This window comes from Erpetoichthys calabaricus, chromosome 3, assembly GCF_900747795.2.
Source record: "Erpetoichthys calabaricus chromosome 3, fErpCal1.3, whole genome shotgun sequence".
NCBI classification, from domain to species: Eukaryota; Metazoa; Chordata; class Cladistia; order Polypteriformes; family Polypteridae; genus Erpetoichthys; species Erpetoichthys calabaricus.
The window spans coordinates 305,593,852-305,613,665 of NC_041396.2; the positions used below are offsets into that span (position 1 = coordinate 305,593,852).

Sequence of the window (19,814 nt, forward strand, 5' to 3'; positions counted from 1 at the left end):
TTGCATTTGTCATTCCAAAAGATGGCACTTACAGTATGTCTGTTATATGCCATTTGGTATGGGATTAGCAAGAGCGGTCCGAATGTTTGTGATGCTTCAAAGTTGAAATGTTTTGTGTTTTTTTTTTTTTTCTTCAGCGGCTAAAACAAAAGCACAAAACACACATTAGAAACGCGGAGCGCTGCTCTGAACGACCACCAGGAGGCGACAGTACTGGAAAATGGATTGGATTTATTTCCTCCTCTTCTTACTTACTATACAGAAGTTTTGCAAACTAATCCTGAAAAGTGTTTTTTACGTTTGACATCTTTTTAAAAGTGTTTCATATTTAAAAAAAAAAAAAAAAAAAAAAAGGTGCACAGAAAACCCAAAACACATTAGAATAAATAAACAAAAGGAACCCATACCCCCCCCCCCCCCAAAAAAAAAGGCAGGTGAGAGACGAACATCAAAGCCCCTAAAAGAAGCGCCTCCCGCAGGCCCAGGACCAGCAGAGTTTCTCCTGAGTAGTCCCGAGGATGGGAACGAGTTGAGAAGCAGCGTAGTGTGTGGCTGGCCTGGCCTTGCAGATGGGACTTCGGAGGGCACTGGTCACGGCCCACCTCGTAATAGCAGCTTATTTACAAACTGGTGCTCCAGGGGAAAAAGAAATTCCCAAAATCACAATAGAGATGTAAGTAGTCATCAGAGCCGGCAGAGTGCATCTCATCACTGAGGAGAGTTTTGGGGTTTGGGGGGTCAGCCAACACCTGAAGTATCTGGACTGTACACCTCAGCCACCCGGGGGGAGGGGTGGGGTGGTGCTGTTAGGGGGGTTTCTCCAGAGCCAAGCACAAACAATAATACAACACAAGAACACAACTGTAGAAAATAAATTAAAAATATAAATACGTGCCGCAAGGTTTAGTGTCTTTCATCCAGGACAGGAAATGCCGGGTGTGGGGGTCCCAAATCCCATCCCCCAACAGAGATGCACTCCTGGTCCTACTCGGGCACCACGTCCCCAAGCTTGTAGATCATTTCACCCAATAATAAAAAGCATCCTCGAAATGTCCCATCTGAAATGACAAGCCAGTGACCCCCCCCCCCCCCCCCCAATGCCAGACAGCGAGGACTGCTGGCCCCCATAAACGTCATGCATGCAGGCTTCACATGCCCGACTGCCTGACCCACTTAGCTCCGCCCTCGTCGGCACAACACACACTTATCTTACATATTTACATTGCATACAGAGGAGGTCAGAAAACATTTTAAAAAATAATAAACTGGCAGAATGGCAGCTGTCGTCACAGCCAAATTCATAAAACGGCCTCCCGCCACACGATGCCAAGTCACACGGTCGATGAGAAATGGCCAGTACAGAAGATGAGCTGAAAACAGTGGCTGAAGCTCTGCCAAGTAGCGGAGACCGGAGGGCCTTCGTGTTCCGAGCGCCCGTCTTTTACATGGACTCGGCTCTGCAGCACCATCTAGTGGATACTACGAAGCGAGACGCTTTCACCGTTATAGAGGCTCGGGAAGGCCGCACAGTCCGTGGGCTGCCAAACAGGGTGAAACTGGGCATGAAGATTAAACAAGAGTGCAGATTTTTTTTGAGGGGGGGGGGGTCATGGAGGGGGAGAAGCCCACCCTGAATCAGTCCTTTCACGTACAGCAGCAACCTCCACAAGCAATGGGGGGGTGGGGGGCACACATCCTTTAGGATTCTGAATATACTCCCTACCCCCAATTACAGCCTGACCCCCCCCCCCCCCCACGCCCCCTTGCATGGCAGAATCACTTCAAAGTAGAAAAGCAACAATCAAAATCCTAACAAAGTCCAGTGTATGTGCATGTGCATTTTTGGTAAATATGTTAGAAATGCTTTTCCGAGGTATTCATCCATCATTTAAAAAAAAAAACAATAATAATAATGATAATAATAATTAAAAAAAAATCTAAGTGACACACGACGAGCATGCGGCCCCACACACAGCATATGGCTTATCAGTCCGATTTGAACAGAATTCAAAATTGTAGAGTGCGTGTGACAGCCGCCAAAGTCCGCAGCCAAAGGTCCACCCCGCTGCAGGTGCCAAGTGAGCCGGACGCCCAGCGAATCACGTCTGCCTCCAGAGGTTGTCTGGACTAATATCGAAGCTTACACAGTAGTCCCAGGTTCCAAGAGCAGTTGGCACCGGGGCACACCCTGAAGGCTCATTACAAACCCCGTCAACCCACCCCATTACCCACAGTACCCTTTTCATGTCTCGGTGATTGGGGGGAAAAAAAACGTAAAAGAGGAGACCCTCAGGCACAAAACAGGAGATTTTGGGAAAAAAAAACAAATCGAAGTGCACATTAACCTCAAGGACCACTGCATTTTAGCAGCTTCCTACTCAGCATGCGGGAGGGCAAAAAAAAAAAAAAAGGGGTTTCTCATGGAGTGCCACTCAAAGCGGGAAGAAAAGAACGCTGGCACATGCAGGTGGGCAGGGGTTGGGAAACTCAGTAGTTTTGGTGCATAAAGGTGAGGTAGGCCTTGTGACTTGTGGCTTTTCTGGCAGGCCGTATATCCTTGTGTGCGTCTTTTGTCGTTTGCTCACTCGTACCCCCTGCTACCACCCACCCCTCATCTCCTGCACAAAGTGTCCTTTGGCTCCATCTCTCCCAACAGCTACATTTTCACATCCTCCTGAACGCTCAGTTGAGACAGAGTCTTCTTGATCCGGAGAGCGGTAAGCCTCGCCGCTCCGTTTGCGTACCAGCATTCGCGCATTATTTTCCCCATCACACGTAGAGCCTGAAACAACAAAAACAAACAAATAAATGGAGGGCGATAAGGAGGCAGAGAGGCCCACGAGTCGATCTTGACCAACAGACCACCCACCTCGTAACTCTGCCACCAGTTAGGGATGTTGGGTCGGAGCTTCTGGTCGCAAACCACCTTCCGCATCTCGTCAATTGAGGGGTCCGAGGGCACAAGGTCATAGTAGGGCAGCTGATATTCCTCGTGGATCCCTGGAGTGGAGTGGAAGCACATGCAAGACAAAGAAAAAAGAAATAAGGAACAGGGAGACGTACCACAGGGATCCGTCACTGCAAATAAAACAAAATAAATTAATGAATCACTGCGTTTCATTCAAAAAGGCTCAAAGAGGATAAGGAAAGAGAAACCAGGGTAGCAGAACATGAAAGTAATAAAAGGGTCTGGTTAAAAAGTACCCACGACGAATGTAAATATGATGTGAACACTGAACTAACTCCACCTCAGAAATGCAGCAACATCCGTCTCTCTCTATTAGAAAAGAAAATCTTGAGAGGAGCCAAGAGATTGTTTCAAGCCCCGCCCTCCTCTCCACCATTTCCGGTTCACGGCCCACACCCGCGGTTCTCTCTCCTCTCATTGGTGTGAATGATTTTGTCATCACAGTTCCTGCGCTTTCAGCTCTTACAAAGTTTTATGTTTCCCTCACTTTAAGTTCCCAATAAAAGAAGACGTATTATGTCTAAATCTTAATGAAAAATTTCATCCCGAAGGGTTATCAACAGAAGAAATGAGCACACGGGCAATCCTAGCACCGAGAAACGATGAAGTCAAACGAATTAACGTGAAAATTGTCGATCGGTTACCCTGCAGATTGGTTAAATACGTATCAATAGACTCTGATGAAACAGTTGGTGCTGATGGTGTGGAAGATGAAAACATCAACTTACAATATCATATAGAATTATCAACAACCGTTAACACCGTGCGGTCTGCCACCGGCCGAATTACTGTAGAAAGAAGTTACGTATCGTAATGTAATTGTGTAATTGATGTCTGAGTGATGGGCTATGCAATAGGACAAGATTAGTTGCATTGAAAATTGGTCAAACAATTCTGACATGTTAAATTTTAACAGGCGACAAGAAAGGTAATGAAGTCCATCTAACAGGAGACACCAAAGGAGATCTCGATATGCCATTCGTATTAAAACGTTTAGAGTTTCCCGTTAGAACACTTGTGACAATTAACAAATCACAGGGACAAACATTCAAGAGAGTCATTTTATTTATTACAGAAGAAGAAACAAAATCCACTCACGGGCAGTTATACGTTGCGTTGTCACGACGGAATCAAAAATTCAATGCGATATTGACGAAAAGTGAATTCCAAATATTGTTTTTACTGAAGTTTTACAGTAAATGTGCAAGTCTAAAAAGTATTTGCGTGTTAACATAACGCAACATGAAACATTTTCTTTCAATTTATTACGTCTTATTATTTTTTTTTACTATGGTTAATTACTCGCTGTAATGTAAAATAGTTAAATTACACTTATGTAACAACAACAACAAAATTTATTTATATAGCACATTTTCATACAAAATGTAGCTCAAAGTGCTTTACATAATGAAGAAAAGAAAAATAAAAGACAAAATAAGAAATTAAAATAAGACAACAATAGTTAACATAGAAAAAGAGTAAGGTCCGATGGCCGGGGGGGGACAGAAAAAACAAAAACAAAACAAAAAAAAACTCCAGACGGCTAGAGAAAAAAATAAAATCTACAGGATTTCACCAATTCCCATGACAATAACAATCTGCCTAAAAATTGTACATCTACTGACGTGAGTGGCAGAGCCGCCAAGTGGCTAGCGGGTAGTGCCCGCTCAGGCGTTGGCGAGCGAAGCAAGTTATATATAAACACGAGGGACGCTCAAATAGAGTCTGCACTTTTACATTTTTGTTGGCAACGGTGAAGGCAGGAGGGAGGAGTAGTGATTGGTCATGACAGAGTGTCATGTGACCAGTTCTGTCTGGCAAGCCGGCTGCCCTTGCAGTTTAGTACGGTTTAGTCAATTTGTTTTTGAAACGCGCTGAAATACCCAGCATTGCCCGGGAGGAAAACAAAGTTCTGTTTTTTTTTTTTTTTTTAATTGTTTGAAAAAAATATAATAAAAAAATAAAAATGCAACTTTAAAAATAAAAAAAAAAATTAAACATTAATGACTCACTAATGTGCTTGGCTTGCGGTCTTATGTATGTTACCATCCAGTTGACTCTATTTAATTTCAAAAGCAACAGGCGGGCGTGGGCAGTGGTGGCGCTCAAACATAAAGAATGCTGGTAAGTCACCTCCAGTTCGCCCTCTGGTGGCCATTCCAAGTGTCAGCTGGATGATAACATGCATACGAGACCGCAAGACAACCCCCATCCTACCCAGAAGGGGGTGGGTTACGGTTGATTTCACCCTACAGTATCAGTTTAGTTGACCAATGAGAAACGTGTACCAAGTTTCATGAAAATTGCTCCAGCCATTCGGAAGTGATGCTGGAACATACACACACTCACTGACTGACTTTAATATATATCTAGCTCGAGATAGAATAGATAGATATAGATATTGTGACAGATAGGGGGCGCTCTCACTCCCTTGCACCCTCTGATCAGGCGCCAGACCCCAGATAAAAGTCCAAATTATTATTTTATTCAGACAATACAGTGCACAAAGCACCCTCCTCTCCACAATACTCATAAACCAACACAAATACACAATCAATAATCAATCCTCCACTCTCCCAGACGCGTTGCCACCCTTCCACCCAGCTCAGCTCAACCTGGGGAACTCCCACAGTCCTTTATTTAGTTCATGACCCGGAAGTGCTTCTGATCCCTTAGTCCATGTGGTCAGGCGAAAACTCCTCTTCTTCATCCCGGAAGTACGTCATTCCCTCTGTCGCTGTGACTAAGACGTACTTCCGGGTTATAGGTGAAACCAAAGTCTCTGGGCCTTCCTGCAGTGTCTCCTGGAGGCCCCCATGGTATCCAGCAGGGCTGTGATGAAAAACTCCACTGTCCATGATGCCCTGCTGGAACTCGGGGCACCTCTATTTTGCAGGCAAGGCTCCACCTGGCGGCCGGGATAAAAGGCCGGCCATGTCTCACAATATCTCTCTCTCTCTATTATATATAAATATATACACACACACACACACATATATATGTATACATATGAAGAGATCGGTCCTCCCCAAACTATGCAACTCTTCAATTCCACCCCGGGGGGGGGGGGTTTAAACGTTAACATTATATAAAGTTATTGTCTGTTTTTACCTGCATTATTATCAATCTTTAATTTAATATTGTTTTTTGTATCAGTAAGGTGCTGCTGGAGAAAGTGAATTTCTCCTTGGAATTAATAAAGTATCTATCTATCTATATCTATATCTATATATATATATATATATATATATCTATATATCTATATCTCTATATCTATATCTCTATATCTATATCTATATCTATATATATACATACATACATACATACATACATACATACATACATACTGTATATACACATATACATACATAGATAGATAGATATAGACACATCTCTTACATATTTTTCTCTTCTGGTTTGTCCTGCTTCCACTTCAAAACCGGTCCCGCCGACACAGCATTTCTCGATTCCTATTCGTCCTCTTCCAAACCCTTCCCCACACTGCCTCGACAGTTGTATGTTTTTGACACAGCGCACGCTACTGAAGTACGCTTACAAAATAAAGCAAACTCTGCATGCAGCGAACATGTACTTCTCCAGCTAGATTCCATGCTCAGAACCATCAACCCCTTCACTAAATCATACAAACACATGCATGAAATCGCTCAGTCCAATCCAACAGCATCTGAACAAATGGGTTTCAAGGAAAACCCTGGGCAGGATTTACGCCGATACAATGTCACACCGATGTTGCAGTGATTTTCGTCAGAGAAGATGGCGAACCCCCTGCCGAAAGGGACATTTGCATCTATCCCATTGGCAACTCCTGTAAGCAGATTTCCACGCTCAATATGAATTGCGATCCTATGGTTCACCCACTTTTATTCCCCTACGGAGACATTGGCTGGCACAAAGATTTACAACATGTTCCCGATAAAAGAACCGCCAAGCGAATAAGGCTTACTCAATGCTAATTTTACGCGTACAGATTAGCAATGAGGAATACATTTAGGATTTTGCACTCCAGCGGCAAACTATTCCAACAGTCCGTCGTAGATGCATATGTTAAAACAGAGGGCACGCATCTCAACTATCTCAGATTACAGCAACAAGATCTGCGTGTGGAATTATCAGACGTACTGCAAGCAAACACTGAAAATAACAACGTACATGTAGGCAAAATGATCAGATTACCGTCCACATTTCCAGGAAGTCCAAGAGACATGCAACTAAACTATCAGGATGCCATGGCCATAGTACGTAAATTCAGAGAGCCTGATTTATTTATCACTTTCACAAGTAATCCTGCTTGGCTGGAAATTCTACATGCAGTGTCGGATACCCAAAGACCGGAGCACAGACCTGATATTGTAGTACGAGTCTTTTGGATTACGCTGCAGGAATTACTTAGAGACATTCTACAACATCATCCTTTTGGGGTTGTTATTGTCTTCTAGGGTTAGATCTTTCGACTCATTATCTGTCGTCTCCACCAAAACACCTGTTCACAACTGCGTCTTTCAAGAAGTATTTATTTCTTCTTGATTTCTGAATTCCTTTCTCACCGATTTCTATTTCTTTATTTATATACTAGCCAAAAAGGGACATACCAGACTTGAGCAATCCAGGCCTCAGGTGCTAGAAGGGGATCTAGAAAAAGCCAACGCCCTGAGCCATACTTTTTAATAGATTTTCTCTCCCCACACCATCCCTGCACGTCAACAACTCCTACTACTGGAATGGCCACCTCTAACCATCAGTGTGGACTGTCCAAAACGGAAACCCACGTGATGACAGGAAGCTAAACAAAGGAAAAACTGCAGGGCCAGATGGGAGTCAAGTCCTCGAGTTCTTAAGGCCTGTGCTGACCAACTGTCACCTGTCCAGTCTGTCACTAAAGCACCACTGTGGAAAACATCCTGCATTGTAAGGTGGGCGCCTCTTCACCTCATGACTACAGACCACTGGCACTGATGTCTGACATCATGAAGACCTCTGAGAGGCGGGTACGGGACTATACAGGGTAGGATTCAAAAGTAATGAGCCTCATTTTGTTCCGACGCAAACGTACCTCGCCGCGCGGCCCACTTGCCAGCGACGGCGACGGTGGGTGTTGGCTTCACAACGCAACGGAGCTCCTACTGCTCTGAGCTTTCGGAGCGGTAGGATCGGCCTTGACGGGAACCCCTGTGCGGTAGTGTGTTACATGGCGGAATGGAAAGTTCATTAGAGCAACGGTACGCGTTGAAGACGAAGACCATGCTTATTGCCTTCTTTGGAGTGAAGGGGATCATCCACTACGAGTTTGTCCCGCAAGGACAGACCGTGAATGCTGCTTACTACTTAGAAGTCCTGAAAAGGCTGAAAAGAAGCATCGTGCGCAAGCGAAGGGACATCAAGGACAGCTGGAAGCTTCACCACGATAACGTGCCCAGTCACACCGCCTTCATCATGAGCGCCTACCTGGCCCGGGTGAACGTTCCGGTGGTCCCCCAGCCTCCCTACAGTCCGGACGTGTCGCCTTCTGACTTCTTCTTGTTTCCACGCTTAAAATCAGTGCTGAAAGGAAAACGCTTCGACTCGATCGAGGACATCCAAGCAAATGTCAAGGCAGCCCTTGCAGCCATCCCGGAACAGGCCTACGTGGACGCCTTCGACTCATGGAAAAGCCGCCTACAAAAGTGTATTGATGCAGGAGGTGCCTATTTTGAAGACTATTAATTAGTTGTACCGATTTGCTCAATAAATTTGTCTTTTTGAACAAAGGCTCATTACTTTTGAATCCTACCCTGTATGTGTCCTCTTGTGGAAGACCCCTGCAGTTTGCCTATCGAAGAAAGACTGGAATGGACGATGCAATCATCTGTCTGCTCCACAAAGCTGTCCGCACTGTGATGATTCTGTTTTTTGATTTCTCCAACACTTTCAATACCATCAGAGATCTGCAGGTGGATGAGCCTGTGGGGTCCCGATGATGGACGATCTGTGGGTCAGACCACCATCTGTGAGACTCGAGGACTGTGTGAGCAACACCGGAGCACCACAATGATCAGGCCTGCCTGCTTAACTCTGTGCACGTCTGACTATCAATAAAACAGCAGGTCAGGCCACCTGCAGAAATTGTCAGAGGATTCTGAACTTATGGGGGGATACCGATATGGGGGAGGAGACAAAGGAGAGGACAACTTTGAGAATTGTCTGCAACTCAGCATCAGCTAACTGACTTTCACCTCACCAGAGAGCCTCCATGTCCAGTCACTATTCAGGGAGTTAATGTAGAGGTGATCCACTCATACAAGAACATTGGGGGTCCATATTAATGACAGGCAGCACTGGTCTCTGAACACAGAGGAACAAGAGAAGAAAGGGCAGAGCAGACTCATTCTTACAATACAATTTATTTTTCTGTAGCCCAAAATCACACAAGAAGTGCTGCAATGGGCTTTAACAGGCCCTGCCTTTTGACAGCCCCCCCCAGCCTCAACTCTCTAAGGTGACAAGGAAACCCTATTAGTGGGGAAAAAAAAATAGAAGAAACCTTGGGAAAGGCAGTTCAAAGAGAGACCCCTTTCCAGGTAGGTTGGGCGTGCAGTGGGCGTCAATACAATACACAGAACAGAACACAAGTCATCCTCAATACAAAAGGAGTCTTAGTGGACGACATTCCTTTAAATGTCACATCTTTTTTAACTCTGTGATGGCCAGTGTGGTGTGCTGGGCAGCTAACGTCACTTCAAGAGAGGAGCACCGAACCAACAAGCTAATGAAAAGGGGCAGGCTCGGTTATGGGACACACTCTGGACCCCCTGGAGGTCGTAGCAAAGGAGAGAATGAAAACAAAACTGAGTGCCATTATGAACAAAGCTGCACATCCTCTCTGTGACACACCAACACTGCACTGAAGTGTGCCAAGAAATGCGACTGGGGGTTCTTTAAAGCTGCGTTCAATTTATCTCTGAGGTTTAGGATCTGCGCTGGCATCCCGAAGGTTGCCGGTTCGAATCCCCGTCACTGCCAAAAGAGATGCTACTTTGCTGGGCACCTTGAGCAAGACCCTTAACCTTCAATTGCTCCAGGGGCGCTGTACAATGGCTGACCCTGTCCTCTGAACCCAAGGTGTATGCAAAAAAGATGCAATTCACTGCATGTTGTCCTGTATAACTATGTATGTGACAAATAAATAGAATTACTACCAACAGCAATATGTCTGGATGGTGCTTCACTGGGACTGTGCCTGCTAACTCATAAGTCTTCTTTTCTTTCTTTTAAAAATGTTCCTCTTTTTTTAGTCGTTCTGGTGGGTGTTCAGACCATAGTGTGTGTGTGTGCGTATTTATTTATCCATCTATTGTGACGGACGCCGTTTGGATGTCAGGACCGGGAGAGAGGGACAATACCTCCCAATGGGACAAGAGAGGGAATCCCCCTCTGGATTGCATCGGGGCAACGGGATTGGTGCTTGGAAGCTCAAATCCTGCTGGGGCGCCTGAATGGCAGCACTTCCACCACATCCGGGGACAGGACGGGTTAGCAATCTAAAAGAGGCCGCCTCCCTCCATTCGGGGAGCCGGAGGACAGAGCTTGTGAGGAGAGGAGAGGAGGCGGCAGACGAATAGAGAAAGAGAACTAGAGAAGAGAAAAAAAGGACTGAGCCATGACTGCTGGGATTGTGCACTGTATGCTGTGTCAAGCACGTGCGCTTAGGGAGCCGCGGAAGGACACAAACTGTTACGTAAAACCGCATGCCGGAAGGGAATGGCGGGGTACTAACCCCTCTCTCTTTGTTTGAGCAGAAAGAAGGAAACACCACCGCCATGAATCCACCTTGATTAACTAGCCACGCAGTACCACTTCCGCATTACCCTGTCGACCCCCGATGACGTCAACATCCCAGCATCCATCTTGGTTCCTTCCCAGCAGCCTTCACTACTCATTTCCGGTCTCTCTCCATAAAGTTTCCCCCATTCCGCCTTGTTGATGTCTGATGTGTGTTATGTACAATACTCTGACTAAAATCAATTCTATTTACAGTATACGGGGCTGGAAAACCCCAACCCTTTATGCTTTGTTGTGTTTTCTTTTACAGCTGTAAAAAAGGGAAGAAAAATAAACAAGTGTGCGCTTTTTGGACTTGTGTGTCACTTCCACACTATGTATTTATTTATTTAAAGAGCTTCCATACAAAGCCAAATTTCCCCCTGGGGACAAATAAAGTCCTATCTAACCACTCTTGATAAGAGTGATTAGGTAGATTCCAGTACTACAAAGAAAGCCTGAAAGAATGTAATCCTTTATGTTCAAGCACGTCCTGCGGTGGGTTGGCACCCTGCCCGGGATTGGTTCCCTGCCTTGTGCCCTGTGTTGGCTGGGATTGGCTCCGGCAGACCCCCCGTGACCCTGTGTTCGGATTCAGCGGGTTGGAAAATGGATGGATGGATGTTCAAGCACTTTGGAGATTAAGAGCAAAAAATGCTCAAATAATAAAGAGAGGTAAAAGGGTTGATGTCAGCTGTCAAGAACAATGATGGCCACTGTGTGTCTTTGATGTCGAATATGTACTGTATGGCCTACAGTGTCACTGTAAGTATTACGCTCACTGCTGTAGTTGACTTCTTTTTATTAAGTTTACGTTTGGCAGTCTTTGTTTGTGTGCTAGTCATGTTATGTTAGGCTCTCTCTGTAAAACCTGCTGACAAACGAAACTTCCCTCTTGGGACGATAAAACTGAATTAGAAGTTGGAAGGACTGATTTCACAGAAATGTTAGAAAGATGTTTCTTCAGCTAGAGCACCAGAGAATACGTGGAGCAAGTCACCGAGTAGTATGGCAGACCAAACTACTGTACAGACCATAGGCTGTTATGGGACGTTCCAATCTCAGCCTGGTGACGTTCTTTAAGACTAGAATTACCAGAGCCTACGAGAGGGGGGGAGTGATTGTGAATGCAGCTGAGAGAATAAAATTGAATAAAAAAAAAAAAACAAAGCTAACCTTTACAAGTATCATAAATTACACCGGCTGTTACAGACTGGAATCAAATGTATGTTTTTTATTCTAAAATAGTATGAATACTTCTCATAACGGACTCGTCGGGGATCGAACCCATGAAGCTTTGATTACCAGTCAACAGTTGATACTGTTGCGGTCGCAGTAAATGCGTGTTAATGTCGCACCCTAATGAGGGTTCTTTTTCTGCAGTTATATTCTTGACTAGAAGCGCACTTGTCCTGTTATATTTGTACATTTTGTGAAAGTGTTTCTTTGATATTTGGAATTCAGGCTTCACACATTATATACTTCATGTCTACATTTTGTCAATTATTACCAAAACATGAAAAACATTTGTTTTAACGATGTGTTTACATAGATTGTTGTAGATACGGAACACACATGAAATGCATGTGTTCCAAATAACGATATAGTATTTATAAAAGGTGTCATTTTGCTCGACTTCTCACTCTATACAACTGTAAGCAACTGACACGCAGGTAAACAGACTTGAGCTGAGACAACTGTGCGGCGGTGGGCGGGATGTGATAGCAGGCTGCTTGCTGCTTATCCACACATTTACAGGACAAAAGACGCTGACGGAGAGGTGCAAAGCGATTTAAGGTGGGATGGATCTACAAGATTTTTCGTAAGCTCTGTTAATTCTAGTGTTAAAGCTGCGTTCAATTGGCCTGCGGTTGTCAAAACTGTCCTTATATCTTGTATGACTAAATGTTTTAATATTGAATGACTTGTATTGGATAATCAAAAAATTACAGTCTGATGAATCAAAAACAACAATTTAGATACCTGAACTATGTGCTAACTACACATTGACTAGTCAAAGATGAAATACCAGACATCTACAGATCAACACTGATGAGTCACAATACGCTTTACAGACATCTGCACATGGCGCTTACATCGAGGGAATTGTCTCATTGACTTGTGCTACAGATTTCTATTTCAGATCTTTGTGATTAAATTTGGACTAGCTGAAAATTACATCAAGCTGTTTCACCCTTAAGCGTCTCAATTAATTGGAATGTGTCAAATTTCAATTACTTAAACACAACTAAAAACTCTGGTCAACAAGCATTTTGCTACTGGGATTCTTTCACCTGTACTTTTAACAAATTTCACTTGCCGACTCCAAATCTGAAAACCGTTTTCGTCCAGCACATCCTGTTTTTTAGTTATGATGTTCCAGGTCTTGGACAACTAGGGTGACTGGACAGTAAAGGCAATGCGTTTCAGAATTTAAGAAATAAGTTTGGTCTCGAGAAAAGTGAAGCCCAAATGAAGGAGGGTGTTTTTGTTGGCCCCAAAATCCATGAACTGATGCTTGACGAGGAGTTCAAAAGGAAGCTGGAGCCCACTGGATCAGCACCGTCATTCGTGCAGGTTGTCCAGAAATTTCTTGACGGTCACAGAGCAGAGAATAATACTGAGCTTGTGGAGAACCTGCTGAAAGTATATTAGCTTATGGGGAGCCACAACGTCACTGAAGATGTATTTTTTACATCATCATCTCGACTTTTTTCCACCAAATCTAAGCGATGTCAGAGATGAGCATGGGGAAAGATTTCATAAAGGTGATGGAAAACTGATATTGAGAAAAATTCACTCCAAGCATGATGGGTGACTACTGTTGGTTCTTGCAAAGAGAGACGCATGTGTAGTACAAGCACAAAAGCTAGGGCCTCCATTTCTGGGCACGCTGACCTCACTTTTATATTGAGGTAAATTGACAAATATACTTTAACGTGTCTCTGGTATGGTCTTCTGGTTTGTTTTCAGAATAAACACATCAAAACAATTTTGCCGGCACATAGTCCGAACTCCAGATATCGTGTTGATATATTGATATTGAAAAGTGTCAATGACGTGTATTTCAAAAACCTGACGTGCTGGCTTAATTCCAATTTCATATATGAAATCAGTGTAAAAAACTTAATAAAAAGAGAAGCTCTGAAGTTCCCAGAAGCAAACAAAAAATATTTTTTGTAGACCAGTGTAATCAAAACACAATTATGTGCAGCTCTAATTTAAAAAAAAGAGTCAATGGAATTAACATGAAAAATGAAAAAAGATAAAGCAGCTTGCTCTATGTACTGTATGTACTTGTCATTCTCCAGAATCTTGTGACTATGTTTAAATTTCAGCCCTGTGCTTTAATGGGGGGGGGGGTGGGGGGGGAGGAGGGGGGTTAATTGGCACTGCTCTGTCAGGAAGCTCAAGTAGTTTGGTTATTCCACAGATACGTCAAACCACGGCAGCTAGGATGATAATTCAAATGAGCTTATAAGAGAACAAACATGGTGCCAGGTCTCTCTTGGCCATCGTTTCAGCTTTGCCTCCCAAATCTCGCCCTAGTAAAACTATTTTTAAACCCTTTGGGTCCTGGCTCCTCAGCTCTTCATCACCCTGTCTGGGATGATGCCAGCTGGAAAACGACTACTCAAACCAGCAGTCTAACATGGCGGCTTTTCTAACATTGACAGTACACCACCCACATTTCCTCAACTGTGCTGACCCCCCAAACCAGTCTCCTAGTAGCTTTGGGACGTGTGCGTTATCTGAAATGGGGAAAACCAAATCTACAACATCCACCACCTTCAACCCCAGACTAATCTTAACTTCCTGCATGTCCGAGTTGTATTTTATAACCAATGTTTCTTTTGCCTGCATTCTCCACATTAAGATGAATTTTGAGTTTGTCCAGGGGCATCATGTATAACGCCGTGCATAGAATTCACACTAAAAAATAGCGAACGGACAAAAGTGAAAATGTGCGTACGCACAAAAAAAATCCACACGCACAAAACCGTGCGTAAGCCAACTTCCTACACACTTCAGCTACATAAATCCCAGTTAGAGTGAAATATAATGCTAGTGCACGTGCCTAGCGCCCCTCCAAGACTCCTCCCAGAATTACGCCTCTTTGAGTATGCAAATCAATACAAATATTCCCTTAAGTACGGCGTTCTATGAAAATACAATGGGAAAACCACGGGGAAATAAAAAAAAGAGTTTCAGCAAATGCCAAGTGGATGTAATGAAAAACATACCTTTTGTTGGGTTAAGCAGTAGTATAAACAACAAAAGTAAGCTGATCGAAAGCTCAATGAGTTCAGAAAGTCGCACAGTGCCCGAAATAAAAAAAATTGTCAGATATCAAAGTCGCTGTGAAAAGGTGAGTCGTAGCCCACCATCTGAGAGTCATATGGAAGCTTATTAGGGTACAGAGAAAAATAAAAAAAGGGGGTACAGTGGGGAAAAAAAAGTTGAAATGTCAACTTTATTCTCAAAATTTCCACTTTAATCACGTAGTTTATTTTGTCATTAAAGCAGATCATCATAAACTTCATCTTAAAATCATTTAATTTACTACTTTCTCAAATCCCATCGTAACTAAAGTAGCGCGTTAAATGCTTTGTTTTGTATTTGATCTTCTATGTGCTCTGTGTGTGTGAATCACTACGTGCTTCTTAAACGGGCTTTCTCTTCCTCCGACAGGACACAGAATCCATGACATTCTCTCTGAACAATTTAATTAAGATGTATACTTGATATAAATTTTCATGATGATAGGAATTAAAGCATGTTATTAAACATGGGGACACGGTGGCTCAGTGATAGTGATGAGCTGGCGCCCGGTCTAAAGATTGTTCCTGCCTCACACAAGATGCTTGCTGCGCTGTACGCGACCTTCAATAAAACACTTTACTGTAGCAGTACTGTCTCTCTCAAACATACTAACCCCCAATTCCTGTCCTTCCTTTTCTTTTTCCAAGTCACCAATCGCCACACAATCAGCTCTGTAATAGACGTTAAGCCATCTGTAAGCTTAGAACGCCGATTCTTCAAAGCTTTTAGGGAACATTGAAATATCTTCGTAGTACGTGTTTAATTATTCCATCCATCTATTCATCCAGTGTCGCGCCAGTCCCAGCAAGAATACAGCACGAGACAGGAATAATCCCTGAACGGGATGCCAGCTCATCGCTACCGCTGTCCACATGTTTAATTAATAACAGTATACATTATTTAAACAAAGCTAAAAATGTATCTGTATAATGTAATATATATATATATATATATATATATATATATATATATATATATATATACTTAACATACGGATGAAATGCAGTAATTTTACTGTGGACACTTATTAGCCGGACAAGGTTTACGATACCAAGATAGGCGGATTAGCAGATAATTTGGAATCCATTATATCATTACAGAGAGACTTGGATAGCAGACAGGCTTGGGCAGGTTTGTGGACGATGACATTTAATGTCAGTAAATGTAAAGAATTACACATAGGAAGTAAAAATGCAAGGTGTGAATACACAATGGGGGTCTGAAAATCGAGAGTCCACCTCATGAGAAGAAGTTAGGAGTCACAGTGGACTCTAAACTATCGACTTCCAGACAGTGTTCAGAAGCCATTAAGAAGGCTGACAGGTTATATTCCGCCTTGATGTGTGGAGTACAAGTCCCAGGAGGGTCTGCTCAAGCTTTATAACACACTGGTGAGGCCTCATCTGGAGTCCTGTGATCAGTTTATGACTCCACAAAGACACAGCAGCACTGGAGAAAGTCCAGAGAAGAGCGACGAGGCTGATTGAGGGCTACAGGGGGTGAGTTATGAAAAGTAAAAGAGCTGAGCCCAACACTTCCATTAAGTTTAGATGTGAATACACAATGGGCGGTCTGAAAATCGAGAGTCCACCTTATTAGAAGGATTTAGGAGTCATAGTGGACTCAATGCAATCAACATCCAGACAGTGTTCAGAAGCCATTAAGAAGGCTAACAGAATGTCAGGTTATATAGCGCCTTGATGAGTGGAGTACAAGTCACAGGAGGTTCTGCTCAAGCTTTATAACACACTGGTGAGGCCTCATCTGGAGTCCTGGGTGCAGTTTAAGACTCCATAAAGACACAGCAGCACTGGAGAAAGTCCAGAGAAGAGCGACGAGGCTGATTGAGGGCTACAGGGGTGAGTTATGCAGATTAAAAGAGCTGAGCCTTTACAGTGATGAAGAGGAGACCTGACTGACGTGTTTAAAATGATGAAGGGAATTAGTGCAGTGGATCAGACGGTGACTTTAAAATGAGGTCAATGAGAACACGGGGACACAGTAACTTATAAAGGGTAAATTTCACACAAACATTAGGACGTTTTTCTTGATACAGAGAACCACAGACCCTTGGAATAAGCGACCAAGTACTGTGTTGGACAGTTAAGACTTTAAGGAATTTCAAAACTCGACTTGATATTTTTTTTGTTTTAGATGAATTAAGTGGATGGGACTGACAAACTGTGTTGGGCTGAATAGGCCTGCTCTCGTCTTTCAAGCACATAACAAATTACGTAAGAAACGTATGATATCTAAAGCCAGACAATCAATCAATGACTGTTTAAAATGATACCATATTAATGTTTCTCCCCCATTTGAAATATAATTTTGCTATTATGTGGAGGCTGTATACTGTAAACGATACAAACTGCAATACTGTACACTCATCCAAATAACAGGCGTCACACTTGTTAAGTCACTTTCACAAATGTATACGAGTAAAACACATGGTGAAGAGATGTTTTTGCGGACCCTTGCTTACTGGTGCACTAGACACACACAGATATTCAGTCACCGTGCTCCTTACACTGCCAAGTGTGTCGCTTGTTTGACTACAGTGTGCCTCCACATATACGAGTTTAGTCCTCTAACTGGCCTGCCTGTTCAAAACACTCACCTTGGTCCAGCTCAGGGCTCTGTAATTATTTTAAGAGGCTTTATAAAACGTCAATCAAGGCATCCCGTCAACCCCTACTCGCCAAGCGATTTGTTTTCTGTATCGTTGGTACCTGTCCAGTCACGGAAACACAAGTTATTGAATGACGCGTGCATTCTGAACATTTGGCTTTCAGTTGTCTAAGCTTGTTTATGACCCTGCTTTTTACGTATAATCTGAATCAGACTGCGTGATTCAACACACACACAGTCATTACTGCTGTCACGCACCAGCTTGTCAAACTCCCCTCAAACCTTTTCAACACCTTATCCTGAAAGAATCTTTCCAAGTTCCGTAGCCAATTATGTCTGTAATGTTAGTTGTCAGAGTCCTCCTTTAGTGATGTAATAAGAATGTTCAATTCACATGCGCTTTTGTTGAGATAAATGTGTGGCTCTGCATTGACACACACAGCACATAAACAGGGCTGAGCCTTCTGGTCTCTAACATGTAAATGGAGCCTCCCTGCTATCTGGCTGTGATTCTAATGTAACAGTAAAGTAAGTCCGGGCACTGCAGAAGCAAATACAATATACTGAAATATAGAAGGCCAGAAAACTGTGACAAACTTGTATACATCAACATATTTGGTACAACAATGTACTTAGCAACTTAAATAATGACAAACACAGTATACAGTCGGGGCCAAAGGTTTGGAGAATGAGCCCAGTGTTGGTTTGCCGCTTCAGTGTTTTTAGATCTTTGTGTCAGATGAGATACTGAAGTAGAATGACAAGCAGCTCAGAAGTTTCAAAGGCTTCATTGACAATGACATGAAGTTGATGCACAGAGCGTCCATATCTGCAGTGTTGGCCCTTCTTTCTTTTTCAGGACCTCTGCAATTCACCCTGGCAGGCTGTCCATCAACTTCTGGGCCCAATCCTGATTGATGACACCCGCCCATTCTTGTATAGTCAGAATTGGTGGGTTTCTGTTTGTCCACCCGCCTCTTGCAGGCCCTTTTTAACAGCATTATAGCCCCCTGCTCCTGGGCCCCCCTACCTACACAACCACTCAGCAAGTCACAACATTCATAGATTAGCATGGGAGCCCCAGGCAACTGCCCAGCGTGCCAGTGCGTTAAGCTAGCCCTGGCATCTTGAGGATTGACCCCAAGTTCTCAAATGGGAAGTTTCCTGGCCATGGACCTCAAATGTCAGTGTTTTGTTCTCAGAGCCACTCAGTTCTCACTTCTGATTGACAATGACATGAAGTTTATACACAGAGTGTCCAAATCTGCAGTGTTGGCCCTTCTTTCTTGTTCAAGACCTCTGCAATTCGCCCTGGCAGGCTGTCAATCAACCTCTGGGTCCAATCCTGACTGATGGCTGCCGCCCATTCTTACAAAGTCAGAATTGTTGGCTTTTTGTTTGTCCACCCGCCTCTTGACGATAAGTTCTCAGTGGGGAGTTTACTGGCCACGGACCCCAAATGTCAATGTTTTGTTCCCCCAATCCACTCAGTTGTCATATTTTCTTCTGGCCCGGTGCTCCGTCATGTTGGTCACCAAACTGTTGTTGGATGGTTGGTAGAAGTTGCTCTCGGTTGATGTTTTGCTCCCATTTTTTATTCATGGCTGTGTTCTGAGCCCTGCACTTGCCTTGGCTGACATAAATGTTCTCAGGATGCTTTACTGTTGGCCTGGCACAGGACTGATGGTAGGGCCACTCACCTTTTTTTTTTTTTTTTTCTGGATGCCCCAAACAATCAGAAATGGGATTGACTTGACCCCAGCAGTCCAATCCCAGAATTTCACTCTGTCCCTGATGGCTTCTTTGCTGCCCTTCTTGACACCCACCAGGCCATCCTCCACAAGTCTTCGCCTCCCTCACTCCCACCTGCCTGCCTGCTGTCATTCCTGAGCCAGCTCTGCCCTGGTGGTGCCCACAGCTGAATGAACTTTAGGAGATGCTCCTGGCACTTGCTGGACTCTCTTGGGCGCCCTGACGCCTTTGACACCTCTCTATTGTAAGTCCATCAGCGTGACAGGGTGACCTCCAGCCTTGTCCTCGTCACTCTCACCCAAGTTAATGAGAGGATCACTGTGGTGAC

At 43.8% G+C, this 19,814-nt stretch overlaps 1 protein-coding gene across 1 annotated transcript in view; it reads right to left on the reverse strand.

Annotated features, from left to right (window-relative positions):
- Window positions 1–211: 211 nt before the first annotated feature.
- The window catches only part of LOC114649178 (activin receptor type-1B-like), a 98,310-nt gene continuing 78,707 nt past the window's right edge, over window positions 212–19,814 (reverse strand). Inside the window, exons 8-9 of the mRNA XM_028798647.2 lie at window positions 2,870–3,000; window positions 212–2,782 (exon numbers count right to left, since the gene is read on the reverse strand). Of these exons, the coding sequence (XP_028654480.1) occupies window positions 2,657–2,782; window positions 2,870–3,000 (257 nt within the window). The 3' untranslated portion in view covers window positions 212–2,656. The remainder of the gene's footprint in view (window positions 2,783–2,869; window positions 3,001–19,814) is intronic.